We start from the raw sequence: 20,206 nt of genomic DNA on the forward strand, positions 1-20,206 counted from the left end.
CATATATATATTCTTACTGGGGATATTTTTACATATATGTATAAAACATTTTTACATGTATGTATAAAACATATATATATATGTATATATCCCTACTAAGAAGTATTATTTGGGAGAGAGTAGTGTAAGAAGGCAGCACAGACAAACCAGATTTTATATATTTATTTACTTATTTATTTACTTATTTTTACTATGTGATTTGGGGCAGGGCAAATGGCTAGTTGAAGATATTTGATTTAGTAATGGGAAGGGGATTGCAAATATGGTTATTTTATAATTGGTATTTATAATTATGAAACTTTATATGTTTTTCTAAGAATATCTTTTCCTATAGATGTTTGTTTTCAAAGGCAGAATTATAAATTAACTATCGTTTCAAAATGTTTTCTAGTCCTGGGGCACCTGGGTGGCTCAGTCTGTTAAGCGGCTGACTTCGGTTGAAGTCATGATCTCACCGTAAGTGAGTTCGAGCCCCGCATGGAGCTCTGTGCTGACAGCTCAGAGCCTGGAGCCTGTTTTAGATTCTGTGTCTCCTTCTCTCTGTGTCCTTGCCCTGCTAATGCTCTGTCTCTCTGTCTCTCAAAAATAAACATTTAAAATATTAACAAAATATATTTTCTAGTCCTTAACAGAAATAGTTTCGCCCAAGGGTAAATTAGACAAAAGTATGCAATCATCCTTTAATGTATCACAATGTTATTAAACGCCTCCATCAAGCAGTTATGAAAATAAAATAAGAAAAAAAAATCAAAATACTCTCTTCTCTGGGTACTCATAATGTATTGAGAGAGATGAGTAATGCATGTACATTAGAAACCTAAATGCAGTGCAACTGATTGCTTTACTAGTGGTAAAATTAAGGAGACCTGAGCAGATAGATAGGTGGGAGAAGCATATAAGTTAGCAGTTAATGGTCAAAGAAGACATGATAGAGAAGATAATGTTTGAAATGGCATTGAAGAATGAGAAGCTTTCCATGTGATGAGAAGAGTCTATGTCAGTCAGAACATGGAGATGTATGAAAATATGCAGTATGTTTGACTTTAGTGGACATCTAAAAATGTTAGAGATAAGGTGCTGAGGACGATTGAAGTCACATGATAAAAATGATGAAGTTAAAAATACTGGACCTTGCACCTGAGTAGATAAACATATCAAGCAAAACAAACTGAGAAACCACCACCATGAAAAGATCAAAAGTGATCATTTCTATAAAGATGGTAGAAAGTTGTTAGAGATAGATAGGAAACTGAATCTGTTGTGATGGTTAGAAGGGAGCTAGAGTGGGCCTGGGCTATAGCCCAGAATGTCTGTCCAGTCTTCTCCCTTTCTTATTCCATGCTCAGTACCATAATGCACATAGGCTTGTCAACCCCTGCTTGGTGTCTGAAGTAGTGAGAAAGTAGACTTAACCTATATCAAGTGATTAGTGATTGAATTAGCATTAGATAATTAGTATCCGTTAATATACTTTAAAAATAGAGACTACATAAAAAAAATAAAAAATAGAGACTACATAAGAAACATAATTTCTATAATATATATTTATAATCATGAATAATTGTTCTGTATATTTTTAAATAGAATGACAATTCAAGAGGCTCATCACTGTCACTTCATTTTTTTTTTTTTTAGTATCTACCCAATTCCCCTTGAGGTCTTCGAATTTATCTTTTGAAAACAATTTCCTGTAAAAATGAACAATCTAATATATAAAGTTATATTCTTCTATGGGAGTGTTGATGGAAACTTGTCACATCCTCAGAAAAAGTTAAAGCAATATATTTAACCTAAGAAAAGGAATTAAAGACATAAGCTGTACTAATTTTGAAAAAAAAAGTTGGCTAAAAATAACATATAACAGCATTTTTTTGATATATGTTTTAAATAACTGAAAACTTTAGAAAGGCATATTTCTAAGTGTCTTTACAAATCTGTTGCAATGATAAACCATGACAAATGGTGAAATAGCTAGTCTCTGCACAACAGAATAACTACACTCTTATCTAGCTGACATTTCAAATTGTTAAGTATGCTGGAAGGGACACCACTGGCTACAAAACCCAGAAAAAGTGAAATGAAGAGATATAAAATATTTTGCATGTCATAATTACTTATTTGAATTGGTACTTGTCAAATTTATTCTTATCTCACTAATTCTATACTTTTTCCATATGCAGTTTAAGTCTTATGATATATGTTCAATTTCTTCTGGTAAAGGTGATTTAGGGTGTTTCCCCTAAGATAATGAAGGTTTTTATTGGTACCAAAGAAATGAAGTTTCTTCGAATAGAATGAATAAGATCAAAACACATTAGTCAGTGTTAAAGAAATTGAATAAACTAAATTTTACGTCCTTGATTCAACTATTAACTGGCTAAATTTATGTTTTGTTAATATTAAAAGGCTCTTCCATATAGAGAAAATGGAATTCTTCACAAAATAGAAAATACCTCTTTTCTTAAACACTATACTGCAAGATTGAATGTTACCCCTACAATATTAAACTATAATTAATATTTTACAAGTTTTTGTTGAAATTCTAAACTGTTTAATCTGTATTATGAAATTATTAAATATACATACTTTTAAATTTTATAAATATATTAGAGAATAAATGAAACACATGAATGGTATTATTTCCCAAGAAATTTAAAACATTAGGTTTTGAGAAATGCCCAGTTTTAGACTCTCACTGTATTGTCTTAAAGACTTCAATTCCTGCATGATGGTAATATGAAAAATCAAGTTACATCATTATAATTAAACATCTAAACATGTAGGGCCACTTATCATGTGTATTATTACACAGTGCATCTAAGTAATATATTGTATAGTATACCTAACCTCTAAAATATAAGTGCAGACTTTAAATATATTCTAAAAACACATCTAAGATATCCTTCCCTAGGTAGTTGGATAAACTGTGATACATACAGAGAATGGAATATTATTCAATACTAAAAAGAAATGAGCCATTACATCGTGAAAAAACAAGAAGCTTAAGTGCACATTATTACTAAGTGAAAGAAACCAATCTGAATAAGCTACATACCATATGATTCCAACTATATGACATTTTGGAAAAGGAAAAGTTATAGAGATAGTAAAAAGATCAATGGTTGCCAGGGGCTAGGAGACAAAGAGGGATTAATAGAACACAGAGGAATTTTAGGAGAGGAAACTATTTCGTATAGTACTATAATTGTGTGTACATTTCATTATGCATTCATCAAAACCTATATAATGACAACACAAAGAGTAAATCTTAACGCAAACTATGGACTTGGTAAAATTGATGGCAATGGGTGAATCCAAGTTCATTGATTGTAACAAATCTCCATGTTCATAATGGGGGAGGCTAAACATGTATTGGGGCAGGCTGTATATAGCAATTCTGTAAATTTCTCTCCATTTTGGTTGAACCTGAAATTTCTCTATAAAGTAAAGTCTATCTAAAAAATAGAGGGAAAAAAATACAGTGTCCTACCTTTAAAGTCTTCCAAGGAATGGCTGACATGCCTGGATTGACTGAGAATGTGTATGAACACAATACACAATCTTTTCTGTCATTTAATACTTAAAAATGACATGTTAGGTGATGATTAACACATAGGAAAGTATTAAACATTTTCAACTTCTTATTTTTGTATGAAGGGACCCATCAATGAGCCAGACCCGATCTTGCTATAAAGAAATATTTCTATTCCCTTAAACTCCTTCCTGTCTGAGACATTTGATGGAACAGTAAGTCTCAGCCTAGTATATAAAAATCCCTCAAGATTTTCTTCTGTTTTCCACCAATAAGCACCATGAAGCAAAATATATTTATTTTCATTTTTCAAGAACATCAGAGTGTTTTGCATATAACCTTCCATGTAACATTTATATATGGTTTAGCCTTGGTAAAATTATATAGAAACAATAGTAAATTGAAAGTTGTTGTTCATGGGTTCCTCAAAACAGAAATGCTAGTCTGAGGAGCTTATTTTTACTCTTGTTAACCATATTTAAGTAGGAAAAAAGTCTATATTTATTATAATGCAAATATTTAAATGTTTTAATATTTCTCTTTGTAATAATAAATGAAAAATCAGTAGAATAGCAAGCATAGAACCCTATAAAAATTCTATTTTGAAGCCATTCATTTTTATTTCTTAAAATGGAAAGGACAGGTGCTGATATGGAAATATCTGTTTTAGTTTTTATTAGACAGTAGGTAAAAATATTCCGTATAAATAGAAAATGACTTATTTCTACAATGTAAAAAAGTCATTTTATAAAGTATTTTCAGAAAATATTTAAAGTTCATAAAGTGATTAAATTTTAACTTGATATCGTTTTAAGGCTGTAAACTGAGTTTATTACTCTGCCACGTGTAAAAGTTGGAGAAAGAAAGATAAGCTGACTTGTAGAAGTACCATGATTACTGCAAGGAACTGTGGTTGGTTAATACATAGCCTTTTTTCCTATAAGGCAATCAAGAAGCAATCAAAGGAACTAGGTCAAAGACACAAGACCATATACATATAGACTAGAGATTTTGTTATGCCATCTCTGATTTGGTGTAGTTTGATGAAACAAAGATAAGAGGAAAACTGAGAGTCAATGACTAGTCATTTGGCTTCTCTGATCCTCAGTTGACATAATAAGATAATGGTATTAATCAGAATATTAGAATAGAAAACAATAAAATAATATAAAGTTAATAGATCAATGTAAAGTTACCATGACAGTCAGTATAAAAATGTCCAGAAATTCTCAGATACTTCCCATTTGATACCATCTCATTGTCAAGGGACCTTAAGAAAAATAAAAACAAGAACAACAAAGAAAAATAACTGCCTTTCTCTCCCAATGTACAAAACTTCAGTAATACTTAATCTAAAAAAGTTCAGAAATGATAACAAAATATAGATATTATATAAAAATATAATTTTGGAATGTATACACATGTTTTAATGGGTGGTATGTATTATGTATATTAAGATATATATTTCGGAGTGGACTACTCTGGAATAAGAAAGATTAGGTGTGCCTTAAAATAATGGATTTCTTGATAAAGAACATTTTCTCTTTTGTAATTTCTATACTATTTCATTTTTATCTGGCAATGCAGCACTTGATGGCATTTATATTAGAGAAATAAATATTCAAGTCTAAGCCACCAAATTTTTCATTTTATAAAAACAATGGAATAATTTATATATTAAAGAGTTATCATTTATGGGGCACCTGGGTGGCTCACTTGGTTAAGCTTCCAACTGTGGATTTCAGCTCAAGTCATGAACTTATGACCAGTGAGATCAATCCCAATATAAGGCTCTTTGCTGACAGCACAGAATTCCTGGGATTTCCTCTCTATCTGCCCTACCCTTGCCTGTATGCATGCACACACACTCTCTCTCAAAATAAAGAAATAAGCATTAAAAAATTGTCATTCAAACCAAGGTTCATTATGAAAACAAAACAAAAAGATGAAATATAATGTTTCATTAAGAGCGCAGGACCTGGATTCTAAATGTGACTTTTTACATAAATTAATCCACTTCTTTAGACCTCACTGTTCTCATCTAAAATATGAGAGAAATGATACTTACTTCCAGATGTTTATGGAGAGTGATTGAAATATTGCATGTAGGCATTCCACAGAGCCTGTGACACAGTACACATTAAAAAATACAACCAAAGCCATTTTTGTTTCATTATCTTGGTTGTGGTCCAGTGGACCTTAGTAATTTTCTACAACTTTACTCTTAGGGTGTTTAAAGTGAATTATACATTAACTGAGGACATTTAAAAGATCTCTTTAAGCATTTATATCTGTCTTCATAAACTTTTGCTAGCAATGGAAACTACTTAATAATTCTTGCATTATTAAAGTTATTAACTATTTTCCTGTATTTTATGAAGATAGTATCTGATTATTTTGGCCTCCTACTAGTCATTGAAGATTCTAAGATGACTCTGGAACTAGTTTACTATGAAACAAACAGTATAAATAGTGTTTCTACATTAGTTTTGCACTGATGATATATTTATCCCAAAATAGAATCACTCAATAATTATGCATTTAATACACTGAGATCTTGGATTTGATCAAGTAGAAATGAAAACACACAAGGACAGAAAAGAGTTGTACCAGTAATAAAGAAAACACATATAACAAAGTTTTTCCTCAGTTTTCTTTATTACAACAATGGAGACACAGAGGTACAGAAAATAAAATGACATTTAATATACTATGAAACACATGCATAGGATTACACACAGTGCTGGATATTATGTTGGGGGTTTTAAATAAGAGATGATCTGAAGACAATACACTTATAACGTACATTTTTTTCAAGAAAATAATCTATGATGAAAACAAATGCAATTAAAATGATCAGAAACAGTCACTTTAAAACACAGTGTTATACATAAAATCAGTGTAAGATGTGAGATAAAAATATTCTGAAAGAAGTTCATGAATCATGGATGTTACTTAAAACAGTAATTTTTAATTGCCTGCATTAAAAAAAAGATTAGCTGGGAGTTTTATTTCCTAGTATCCATTTAGTACACATATAGAATAAAAATAAATAAGGTATAATTAAGAAAAAGATGCCATCTCTTAATATATGCAATATTTGCCATGTGTAACTTTATATTTTTATTAGTTAAAATGGAATGATAAAGAATAACTTAATTTAACTTGAACATACACACATAAGAAATTTTACAATATACCTAAACTTAATACATTCAATTAGTTTATATCTAAAAGGAAAGTTCATTCTACTTGAATGAATCTATCCTAAAAAATTAGGTAAAATAATAATCCAATAACAAAGCCACAAGGACATTGGTTTGCAGTTCAGATCAGCATAGATACAGAACTCTTAAACATATGTGTTCTCCTTAGTTAATTTTTTTTCAATTTAGGCTGTGAAATTAGTTAGTAGCCACAGAGGAAGAATGGATTACTACCAAAAATCTTTATCTGGCTTATAATCTTAGATAAGATAACCAAATCTTAGATAATAAAACCAAAGGTATTTAGAAAACAAATGATTTGTATTAGGCTCCCATCTCTGTCTTATTTCAGAACAATTAAATTAAATTTAAGCTTACTGAATTTTTTGCCTTAGATAAAAATTGAGATGCTGCTTAAAATAATGTTATAACCTTTATGTATTTCAAAAAGTTTTTAAGTACAATAAATTAGAAAGAAATAATATGACAGCTTTATATTTAAAAGTTAAAAAATGTTAACTTTAAATGTTAATTCTACCAATTTAAATAGTAAGCTAGAAGAGATCAGGTTAGGAGAAAACCTACCTCATTTGTACCTACTCAAAGGTTGTTTAAGGGATATCACATTATCCCTCACAGATTTGAGCCATAATAAAATACATAAGATGATACAATTAGACATCACCTTTATGATCTTACATCTTTATTCATTAAGTAAAATTACAATACGTAGGGCTAAAGATTATAAATAATATTTATTTACTTTGTATTGCAACACTCTATTTAAAGCTCTTCATGCTGCTAATATCTAAGTCAAAACCAAACAGGTGAAAGTTTTCAGATAATTTTACATGGCTAGAGAGATTTCTTGACTATTTCAAAATGAAAGTATTATATGTAACATTGCCTAACTGTTTTTGAAAATTAGACCCAAACATACTTAATGATTATATTGGTGACATACATATATTAAATCACCAAAATAATTTGTAATTTTAAAATTTATTTTTCCATTATTAGTGTATGTGTATCATATTAAGAAATAAAATACTTTTCAGATATCTAAAAGAGTTCATTCAGATCCCAAAAGATTAATTGTGACTTGCATACTATATTTTATTGAATATAACTGAATAATCATAAATCCACTGTATAAGTTGAAACTACTGTGGAATTTTCCTTACTTTAGTTTTTAGTTTTAATTTAAATTAAATATGAAAAATGGTCATTCTTATATGGAAAAGATTTGAATTAAATTATAATGGCTACTAAACTGATCCAAATTATATAACCTATGAAGTACAGTGTGTACTTGTATTTTTAATTCTTAATTCCAAAAAATTCTGTATACTTAAATAGTGAAAACATTTTCAATGAAATTATTTGTGCATGTATTCCTTTTATATATACAACTGAAATTATACAAAACTGTTAATCCAATGTCCAGAATATATTTATTTAATATTTTTAAAACACTGAAGATACTTCAGGCTATGAAAAAAAGGAAAGACATTAAGAAAAATAAAGCCATAAGATATGTTAATCTTTTCCATGTCCACCACTAATTAATGCATATATATCCATTTGTGTAATGTATTTGGAAACAGTATGAGTACAGCATTTATAAAATATGGTTACTCCCAATGACTAATACGAGGAGAAAGAGTATGAAAAATGGTAATGGACCTAACATTCTCCCATGTAAGAAGTTTCATAGGAAAGAATTTACTGCTATCTCCTAGGCCTACCCTGCTGGCATATCTGGCACATGGTATTGGCAAGCCTTATAGTGATCTGAGGAATAATTACAAAGTTTGTTTGGAGTAGAGAAAACAGTAAGATTAAATGATAAAAGGAGACAAGAAGACATACCAGGAAAGAGCTTCGTGGAGAAAAACAAAGAGATATTCATGTTTCTATAAGAAGTTAATCTTGATGCTCCATACGCATTTACAACAATCAACCTTCAATAAATCAACCTAAATTTATAACTGGTATAATATGATCAAAACAAGCATTTGGAATGATTTAATATTTGGGGGTATGAAGAGAAACAGACACATATTTCTGATTATATATGATGATTAACATAAAACTCACCTTAACACCAAGTTCAAGTTTTATATGTTTCAGGCACAGGATTTTATTTTATTTATGCCTATAAATAGACACTAATTAGAGTGTCAGGTTACATGGCTGCATACAACAAAACTAAAACTCAGATAAGTAAAAAGATATTTTAGCAATACTTACGTACTTATTAGTTTTTTTTAATTTGAGAAGGTAATTTATAATCTTTAAGGTCTCATTTATTAAACTGTTATAGCTGTACTGTTTGGAATTTTGTTCTTTCCTATTTCAAAATAAGCTAAAACATAGAACGTGTATTTTAAGATGTCTGAAGATCCATTTTCAAGAATTTATGCACATCTCAGAGCTAAAATAACTGCTCTTCTAATGACAAACATTCAGTCAAATGAAACACTGCTTATTAGTTGCAGGATTAAAAACTTGGTTTAGGGCACCTGGGTGGCTCAGTTGATTAAGTATCCCACTATTTCAGTTTGGATCATGAACTCATGGTTGTGAGATCAAGTTCCATGCTGAGCCTGGAACCTGCCTGCGATTCTTTCTCTCTTTACTCCTCCCACCCCTAAAAATAAGTTCAGGAAAAAAAAGTTGCTCTGTACTTAGATGTTTACAAAGAATAATGAAGAATTTAATAAGTGTAAATAATTATGCTGAGACAATAAACTATTAATTTTAGATTCTTTGTTCAACTGTCAAAATACCACTTTAGGTATAATGAAAACTTGAGTTTGGATATTCGTCATGCCAGTGTTGGTGGCCTTGAGACATAGAATATTAAATTAAAAAAAAACTCTCTGTTATCTTATGAAAGACATATTCCATATTCTCCACAAAATTATGTTACTATCATACACTAGTCTACATAATTTCTATGTGACTTTCTTGTGGAAACATTTATCTTATTGAAAAGATCCAGTCAAGTTATAATAAACAGGAAAAATTTCTCCTTGAAGAGTTATTGGAACTCTTCTCTTTCCTAGCACTTTCTACATATTAGTAACTAACAAATCTACATATCTCCTCCAAAAAAAAACAACAGACATCAACTGCACTTATAATTGGTCACTTAAGAATTTAAAAAGTTAGTTATGGTAATGTAAGAACAGAACATTCCCCAAACCACTTAAGTCTGGAAATTCCTTTGTCCCAGTGGAATAGAAAGGAAGGTAGCAGAAGCATGTTTAATCTGTGGATGGGTTACTCCTGTATTCTAAAGGCCTATTGTTAGGTGAGAAGAAAAAGGGACAGCAATGGACAGCACAGTTAAGAAAAGATAAAGAAGACAGACTACTGAAGAGAAGTCTAGCTTTAGATATTAGATAACAGGACCCTGTAGCTATTTTTTTTAAAGAGTAAAAGAATACTTTCATGAAACAAAATAAATAGTTTTTGATGTGTGAATTCCAAAGTCCAGAATCCAATAATTTAATTTACCACATTAGTATGGTCAGTCTTGTGCACATATATAAACCTGGTTGCTTTCTCATGGTCCTGAATGAGTAGTAAGAATCACTTGCTAGGGTGTGGGTGGAAGTGAAAAACAGAAAACACTTTTCTCACTTTATAATGAATTAAACACTAAAATCATTACTCGTGATATTCCCTCAAATACAGCTTCCTCTGAAAAATGTAGTAACACGTCCTCATCTCAATTTCATCCTCTTGCAAATAGTAGCTAAAATCTTTTCTTCTCTCTCTGATTTTTGCAAAGAAATTGACTCTATCTGTCCAGGAAGATGTAATAAATAGGCATACATATATGTTGTTAGAACATCAATACTTGATGCCAACCCATAGCACAATCCATATCCAGTGAACAGGGAGCAACTTTTTAAACGCATTCATATTTAAATTATTAAATTGGATATCTTAAAATTGGTGATCAAATTTAAAGGAATAAAACTCCTTCATTTTCATTTCTTATGATATTTTTGGTCAAAAAAAGGAAAACAGGCAGCACACTATGGATACATATCTGATGTAGTAAATGCTATCAGCTTTTGTTTTCTATAAATGGTAAACATCATTAAATTTTATAAATGTCCATAAAGTTGGAAATTTACATTTAAAAGAATAACAATTAAAACCAACATAAAAGAGACACAATTCTACATAATAAAATACAATGTATGGTCATGGATATTGAATTATATTTGCAAAATAATCAAATGAGAGATTAGATGTTGCAAATGCTTAAGTTCCAAGTAAAAGTGACATGATATTTAACAAGGTCAACTTTAAAAAAGAAAGGAAACTTCAGAATGAAGTAAGTTATGCAATGAGCTGTATCCTGGGAGAAACAATCCTGATTCTATTTCTTTCAGTGATTTTCTGACAAATTATTACTTTAAAGGTTGACAATTTGGGGAAGGGAAAATAGGCTAATTGTTCATGAGCAAAATACATGCATAATTAGTTGAATCATAGGAAAGCTTTCATCATAATTTCAGATTCGCCTTGTAAATTTGCAGGGCATGAAAGGAAATATCATATAAGAACAACATTAAAACATCCAAGACAAACTGAGGGCTATAATGAAAGAAAACCCAGCAGCATTCAGCTGCCATGAGTGGCTTCCATTTTCGCCTTTATTCGCTTCACAGCATTTATCTGCATGACGGAAATTGTTTTTGAAAATAGAGTAAGAATAAAATAATTAAGAAAAAAGAGTAGAGTTACAAACATGAAAGTAAAGAAAAAGAAAAAGGTGACAGTGGGAAAGAAAAAAAAGAGAAAATAATTAATGCAAGATTTACACAAAGCTATTACAAATTATCTACAAAAAATTACTTTGATACAAGACAAAGAATGGCTAAAATCTGTATAGAACTTTCTAAATAGTTGTCACATATTTAAAACACAGCTGAGGCCCAATGTCAATAAAGTTTATTTCAAAATAAATCAGACAGTAGTTCTGTCATTGATTCTTTACATATAGGCATCTTAATTATCCTCTAATGAAGATACAGCTTACGAGTGGAAAGGCACTTGTCATTTCACTGTGCTATTGGTAAATTCACATTGCTACTATAAATATGAACTCATCATATTCTGCAGTGTTTACTGACATTAATTTTTGCTACTACCATCTTAGAAAAATATTTAATAAAAGTAGCTATATTCATAATATTGAATGAACTACTAAGATATATCCAGGAAAATGACATTCATACAGTGAAAATTTGCCATAAGAATAGAAGCAAGAAGCATTGACCCAACTGACCAATAGCAAACTCTAGACCTATGCCATTGTACCACTTTAAAAATAATTTTGAGAACAAAGGATCATGAAACTATACGTTTTCAAAAAATGCTAAATTCAAAGGAATGTTGTTTTAGGTACAGTGTTAACATTTATTATTGACTGTGATTTCCAGAAAGTTAAAATGAAGTTCTCTCCAATTTGAACTGAACTTCAATTTCACCATTGTTTTAGAATTTCTCTAATGTATATTCCGAACAGATCATAAATTTAACTTTAAGAAGACATTTTTACATTTGCCATGTGCTTGGATGTGTTGCTTTTTTTTTCTGGTTCATATTGAGTTATTCAGAACTGCAAGGTATACTAGTGTTGCTTGGAATGAGACTGAGTGCCATCAAAATAATTTTATCTACAGTTCATAAGAAGTATAATGAAAAAGACCATGTACACACTCACACACACACACACACACACACACACACATACACCCCTGAACATTTTTAACAATTTATTTAGTGGTAATGATTTATATAATTTCTTTATCAGCTTCTTATATTGGAGGAATTCTCGCAGATGCATTACATGCTTGAATTCAGATGGTAGAATTGTTTTGCCATCAGATCTAAACAATGGATGAATGGAATTGTCACCAAATTATACTGATAATGTTAAAATTAGACATGTGTTCAATTCATAGTAACAAAAGCAGAAAAAGGAAACAATTACTAAAAGAAAAAATGGTATTTATTGGTTAAAAAACCTTTATTAAAAATGTCATAAACCCAAAAGAAGTGGTGGTAAATGTTTTTTGAAATAAATTCATATATCTCCAACTCCAAGGATTTTTTAAAACATTAGATTATATTCAACCCACCAAATTAGTGGTATATTTAATAATAAAAATTACAGAATGAATCAACAAATGTCATTTTATCGGGTTCTTGTTCCATAGATTTATAATCATTTTATAAGAGTTAATTTGTCATAACTATTCAATATTCTCATTGTTTATAAATAAATGAGATGGAAGTATGCTGTATGAATATTCCAAAAGGGAATAAGATTGGGATTTTGCAGTGTATTTCTATGTAAATCAACAAACACATCTTTCAAAATAAACACAGGTTTAATAAGTGAAAATGAGAAAATATTATTCATAGTGTCTTTTAAATCAGAATAATAAACTATGGAGAAATGTGGTATCCACTAATGTACATGCATAGAAGAGCCATTATTCTCAACATAATATATAATATATGAGTGTAAGGTGAGCATATTTAAAAAAAATAGTTCTTCAGCCCAACAAATACATGTACTATATAGTCAGCCTGTTGATTACCAAAAATTAAGCACATGGGATGCACATAAGCAATGGCTTTTTAAATTCAAAAGTCCATAAACTTATTTTGACAATTTACAATTCGTGCTACCAAAAACAAATAAAAACTAAATTAATTTGTAAAGTTCACATCTTCTAAAACTTGAATAAAAAGACTTAAGGTCTGCTTGTTTATTATAGAGAACTTAATTCTGACTTGAGTTTGCATTTATAATATTTATTTTAAAATGGAATAAGAAGCCATATACCCACAAGAGTAATTTTATGAAGGCATATGAAGATCATTTTCCTTATTCTACCAATATATAATTCTAACTCTATAAAATACTGTGGATGTAAAGGCTCTCAAATTCGCCATCACCCACCACAGCCTTTAAATTGCCACACGAAACCTTCTAGAGCTAAACTGAACAATTTTTAAACTATAAAGGTTTGCCTTTAATGTGGCTTTCCATGAGGCTTTAGCGGTCAGTGGATTCTTATTGATAAATTAATCTTTTATTCTTTCCCCTTTTCCAGGAAGCTACTATTGGTTTGAATCACCTACACAGTTTAACAGGGGAGAATACATGTCTCCTATCTTCTCAGATAGCTTTGTCTGACTTCTCCTTGACCACATGACCTGCTTCATCAGCTGTGAAACACATTTCAGCTTTTTTAATTCTGATGTCCTTCTGACACTGATTTTCCCCCCTCTACTCACCTTCATAGCAAACTTTCTTAAAAGCATTAAATATCTTGGAGATTAAATATCCTAACCTCACATAATATCCTCAGTCCATTCCTACTCAATACTTCTCTCAACCACTTCAGCAAAGCTATATGTTAAGATGGACATTTCACATCTCTTTCACTTGAATTTTGTTGACCCCTCAGCAGCATCTGAAGTGTCAAATGTGATTTATATCTTTTCTTCTTGAAAGATGACTCACCCTTCTAGGTACCAGGGAGACATCAGTGGGTATTTCAGACATCAACTCTTTTTCATAGGGGCAAGACATTACTCATTGTGTGATTTTATCCTCACACAGGCTTCAAATACCATTCTCCTATTAATGTTAACATCATAATGTTTCCAAGCTATGACTGTCTTCTCAGCTTTATACACACACATATAACAACTATTTGACATTTCAAACTTAACAAATACCAAACTGATTTTATGTGTGATTCTTATTGCTTTTAGGATCTCTTTTTAAAATGTTTATGTTGTTTTCAGAAGACTTGGGATTATCTGGGTTGCAGGTCCCTCTCTATCTTTATGTTTGTTAACATGATTCCAGATGTTCTTCAGCAATGATTTTCGAAATCCTAAAGCAGATCAATTTATTTTTTCTCTTAGAGATTTCTTCCATATATGACACCTTCCCCAGAAGACTCATTTCATGTAGGTTTCATCTGGAAAGGTATTTTCTAAGGGAATCCTTCCTAGCTCCCACCTAACGCACACCTTAACCTCACAAGCTAGGTACAATTGCCAACGGCCTCATGGCAGCATATGGCACCAGCACATCTGCTACTTGTAATTTTTTAGTGGTTATTCTAATGCTAATTGATATCTATCTTCCCTACTAGATTGTAAAGTCTTTGAGGGCAGGGGCCAGTTTTGTACTTTCCACAGGTCATTCCCTTATAGTCATTTCGGTCCTTGTCACAAAGCAAAACCCCAATAAATATCTGGAACAAATGAATGAATTTTAACATTGTATAACCAGAAGTAACTCATAGCTATGAGGAAATGCATATGGAGAGAAATTAAGTGACAGCAGCAAAGCTAAACTATAAACCACAACTCCCTCCATTTTCCTTCTCGGTACTGCCCACCCACAATCTGATTCTGAAATTGGAAAAAAAATATGTCTTTATATATCATAATATATCTTAGATATTTTTGAGCTTATACATGTATGTATGTGTATATATATATGTATATTCTTATTTATGTATTTATCCTTATATCCATAACAATTTTTGTTTTTTATTAACAATGATTTTTTATAAAATAAATATACTCTAAAAATATACTCTGGAAAATATACTCTGAAAGTATAATATAAACTAACCCATCTAAAATTGATTCTTTCTTTTACATTTTGTGTTTTACTTATAAAATGTTATTAAAATATCATCTCCTAACTTCATACAATATTAATTTTTATCTTGATAAAAATAATTATTTCCTCCAAACACATGAGCTAAATTAAAGATTCAGGAAAATGGGAATATACTGTTGCAATCCACGTTTGAAGGTTCTGACTCAGATTTAGAATCATATTTATATCATGTTGCTGATATCGGCATTGAGGATAGTTACTACAAACATAAAACATTATAAATGTAGAGGCAGTTGTTGATGTTTCAAACTCACAGAGGCAATGAAGTTGATGATAATACAACCATTCTTCTTAGTTAGGTCTATTATCTTAATAAGGGTATTAGATTTGTCATATGACTAAGTAGCTCTGACCTTGAACAGATCCTTTAACCTTCTAAATTTATATCTGTAGAATGAGTGTAAGTCTTCCTTGTTCAACTTAGATTCAGGTATATGATGAGATAATGAAATAATAAATGCGGAAGTAATTTGTAACTTAAAAACTTATAACACTTTAAGTTTATCAAAATTAGTTCTAGATGTTCCTAACTTCCTACTTTCAAATTATACTTGGAAGCAGTTATTAATTAATATTATCAATACAAAGCCAAAATATCAATTATGTTTAAAACATACAAGCAATAACGATTATTTTGTAATAGAAAAATTAACTGTATAAAGATGCTTTCAATTAAAAAATGATATACAGTATCACGAAATCACAATAATGAGATTAATATCAACTGAAGTTACAAAAGTGTTAAAGAGCACGACTGAACTGACAAACTTTATTTTTTTCTCAGTCTCAAATGTACCAGTACTGATACTCTAATAAGAATTAAATAAGCCATGCTTATGGACATGCTGCTCTAATCTGTACATATATAAATATGAAGAGTATATATATATATGTAGGTTATGTATATTTATACATATTTGGGTAAAATTTACCTGTAAATATTACAGATACATTTAAAGGAATGATAAATGTTAAAATATGACCCGTGTGACAATTCACAAAGTTAAATAAGACTATGAAGCAGGACAAATTCTTACATCTTTACCTCTACAGCATGTATCTGAACAAAAAAAAAGGTTAATATCCCTCCTGTGCACTTTGATAGTATCATTAGCATATAATCATGGAAGCACTGTTACTGAATAAAGGTGGAATCCACCAGGGTGCTGTGAATACCAATGTAGCATGTCCTGCAATGTTGTGAGCCTCCTTGAAACTCTAGTTACATTTTGTTCTGGGGCTACTTCTGTGAATGTTTTTGCCTTATTACGTGATGGATTCTATCTTTCCAAATTCAACTTGCTTGATGCATCATGGATGAGCTCACCAACTTCGGCCACATTTTCCCAAAAGTGAATGACCAGCCTCTACATGTTTGGTGAAGGCATTGTCTTTGCAAATGATTTTCTGGTCTCAACAGAAATCTTTCATGTTGAATTTTAACTCTTCACTCTTACCTTCCATCCTCTCCCTCTGCTCATTCTCTCCTCACTAGTTCAACCACTGAAGTTGTCACGGTGTATTTACAAGTTAACTGATCACCCCATCATAGCAAGAACGATTTAGGAAAACTTGAGTAAGAAGTGTCACAATAATCATGATTAGAACTTAGAATTTACACTTCCTTCTACAAAATATGTTTTCAATATTTAGGAAAAATCCACAGGAGTTGTAAAAAGATGGGATCATATTTATTTTTACCCTAAGAAAGCAAAGAGTTTTGCTTACCTTTAATAATGTTGGGCTTTGGTGGCATGCTGAACTCATAAACTGTCGGTTCTGAATATCCCAATCTATTGGCGGCTGTAATTTGAACTTCATACCCCATTGTCCACTGTAGATGCTCCAAAATAATGTGGTCTTTATTTCCCTGTACTTTTTTCTCTAGCCACTGATCTTCTTTATCTTTCTGTAGAGGTAATACAAATATATTCTCTAAATACCCATACATGAAAGTTGTGGTTTTTTAAAAAGTTAATTTATCTTCAGGTGGAACAAGTGGTTTTATTAACAGCAAAAAAGACATTTTATCATCTACAGGGATAAATAAAGTTGCTTTATCAATGAAGTCATTTCTAAGACTTTTCTATAAAATGTGTAATGTTTTTATTTTAGCCAAAGGGTGATGATTTCATGATTAAGTCTTGATACTTCTGTTGTTGATAATTCATCTTCATTAAGATTCTATTTTTATTTCACAGATATCAGCTTGCTGTTTAGCTGCTTTTTGATTATTAATAGACAGAAAATGTTAAATATGATTTATAAAAAAAGCCTAGTATATCCATTAAAATAATTGCCAGGGACTACTGTTTAAGGTTTGAGATGTGTGTTGAGGGGAGATAAAATGTCTTGCAAATAAATCTGGATATTTTTCATAGATGTAATTTAATTTACCACTAGTATTTTTATTAATATGATGTTTTAGACTCATAGTATAACAACATATAAGAAAAATTATTACCTGTTAAAAATGTTATTAGTATCACAAAAAAAAAAAATGTTATGCTTCCCTTGAATATTCTACACTTACATCCTGATTCTTTTTCTAAAATAAATGCTTTAACTCACATATTTCAATAACCCTTTATTTGAAAAATATACTATAATTACAATCAACACAGAAAAATATATATAATTTAATGAATTAAGCTATTTTAAACAATGTGAACATTTGGTTGTTCCATGTTAACCATTTAAACCCTGAGAAATTCTTAATGACTTTGCTTTGTTTCTTTCACTTCTAGTACAAAATAATAGTAAACATTTGTCTCTGTCAGCTTTCATATGGTAGCAGTGAGGAAAATCAAGTACTTTGGATAGTCCAGGGCTTTAGGATCATAAGCACTTAACAAATGACAGCGATTATCAATGAGAAACTATTTTCATAATAACTATGAAAATAAAATAATGTTTTCTAGAATGATATATTTAATAAATCACCACTGCCACTGCAAACATCAATTTGCCAGAGACATAACTGAAAGTAAACTAGAGCCTGGCCCTAGTCGTAGACAGATAGATAGATAGACGGACAGACAGATAGACAGACAGATAGGTGACAGAGATATGACATGTAAAAAAAGATTATATCTTTTTAATCTCAGACACCAACCCAATATTATTTTATGTTGGACCATATTTTGCAATGTGTCTTTGACTATAAAGCATAACCAAGTTTCCAGCATTTATTGTGAAAATGAGGATTTATCCTGTAAAATCAAACTGTAGAAGTTAAATGCATGACTGCATTAAGCTGATGGACTACAAACATGAAGTATCTGTTCAAAGGAGACATGAAGACATTATTATTTTGATAGCACACTATTATTATATTTTCCTAATTAATTGTTTTTGGTTACATAGAACTTTTTAAAAATTTTACAACACTTATTACAAAGGAATCAGTTAGCCTATTTTGATATCTCTTCTAAAACTAAAGATATAACACCCCTTATGAAGCCATGGGTTTTAGAAAAGCACCTACACTTATAAACAAAAGGGATTTCATTTGCTTCTTGGATGCTATAAATGGATTAAGATTATATATTGTTTTCCAGTACTCTTTAAGGTATGATGAGGTGTACTGAAAAGGCCACTGGAAAACTGAACAATTTGGGCCAGGCTATTTGTAACTTGCCTAAGTCACTAAATGACTAGTAAGGCTAAGCAGAGAAGAAAGGTTTGCTTTGAAATGCTCAGGACAGTTGTACCAAACAGCCATGATCTTCCCAACACCTCCTTACTTCAACTCATCCATTAATTATTCATTCAGCCTTTACTGGGTACTGGGGCTGTTCTAGAACTATGAACACAATAGTGTACAAAACATGTACAATACCCTCATCTTGGAGTTTACAAGCCAGTCCGAAATAAAGACATGAGCTCTTTGAAAGACAAAGAATGCTGCAGGAGTATGAAACAGGGAAATTCAAGAGTCCAGGGGCTAGGAAGGTCTCCTCTGGGGAAGTGATGTTACCCTCAATGAAAATAACAAACCCCAGTGCCATTTTTCATTTGTCTTAACCTACTGAACGAAAAGAAGGGCTCTTCTTTCACAGAAGTATAGATGCATATATAAACATGATTGAAAATCTCAGAAAGATGCACAAACACTGAGAGCTATAAAAATACACATTATAGGTTCATTATTTTCAGTAAATGTAAAAACACTATAAATAATGACCAAAACATAAAGTAAAAATGTTTATTCAAAAAATAATTTTAGATGATACATTATACATATATGTGCATATACATATACCTCCATACATATATAGACACAACTAAATCTATATAACACAAAAATCTGATATATTCTTTACTGTATTTAGGAAGGAGGGGGTAAGAAACAGGTGAGCTGAAAGATTAGTTAAAGACAAGGGGTTACAAAGCAGTAGACAGTTTCCCTTATGGTCTTCAGTTATTCCAATAATTCCATAAATTCTGTATAACTATTAGTATTTGGTGAGAATGAATATTTTTGTGAAAATCCAGAGTCAAGTTTTGCTTTGGATCTAAGTGGAGATGTGGATTACCCCAGGATACATTTTATTCTTCAGAGGGATGGATAGGCTTCATGTCCTTCACATAATCCTCCAAAAAGACTATTTCTGGGAATTGAGAATTTAAAGTGCAACTTCCTGACAAGTAGAAGACGTGCAGATAGTCTCTTCTGAATTACCCATCATTTAACTCTTAATTGTTGAAGCTCTTAGA

The 20,206-nt window shown here is 30.7% G+C and overlaps 1 protein-coding gene across 3 annotated transcripts in view; it reads right to left on the reverse strand.

Moving 5' to 3' along the window:
• The window catches only part of NCAM2 (neural cell adhesion molecule 2), a 506,271-nt gene that overhangs the window by 25,245 nt on the left and 460,820 nt on the right, over window positions 1-20,206 (reverse strand). For 2 of the 3 annotated variants that reach the window (XM_077756475.1, XM_077756477.1), the window contains one exon: window positions 17,216-17,396. In XM_077756475.1, coding sequence (XP_077612601.1) covers window positions 17,216-17,396 — 181 coding nt within the window. Of the gene's footprint in view, window positions 1-11,039; window positions 11,440-17,215; window positions 17,397-20,206 lie in introns of those variants that run through there. The other variant, XM_077756476.1, reaches the window with a different exon arrangement.

The sequence above is a fragment of the Crocuta crocuta genome, unplaced genomic scaffold, assembly GCF_008692635.1.
Source record: "Crocuta crocuta isolate KB4526 unplaced genomic scaffold, BGI_CrCroc_1.0 scaffold378, whole genome shotgun sequence".
NCBI classification, from domain to species: Eukaryota; Metazoa; Chordata; class Mammalia; order Carnivora; family Hyaenidae; genus Crocuta; species Crocuta crocuta.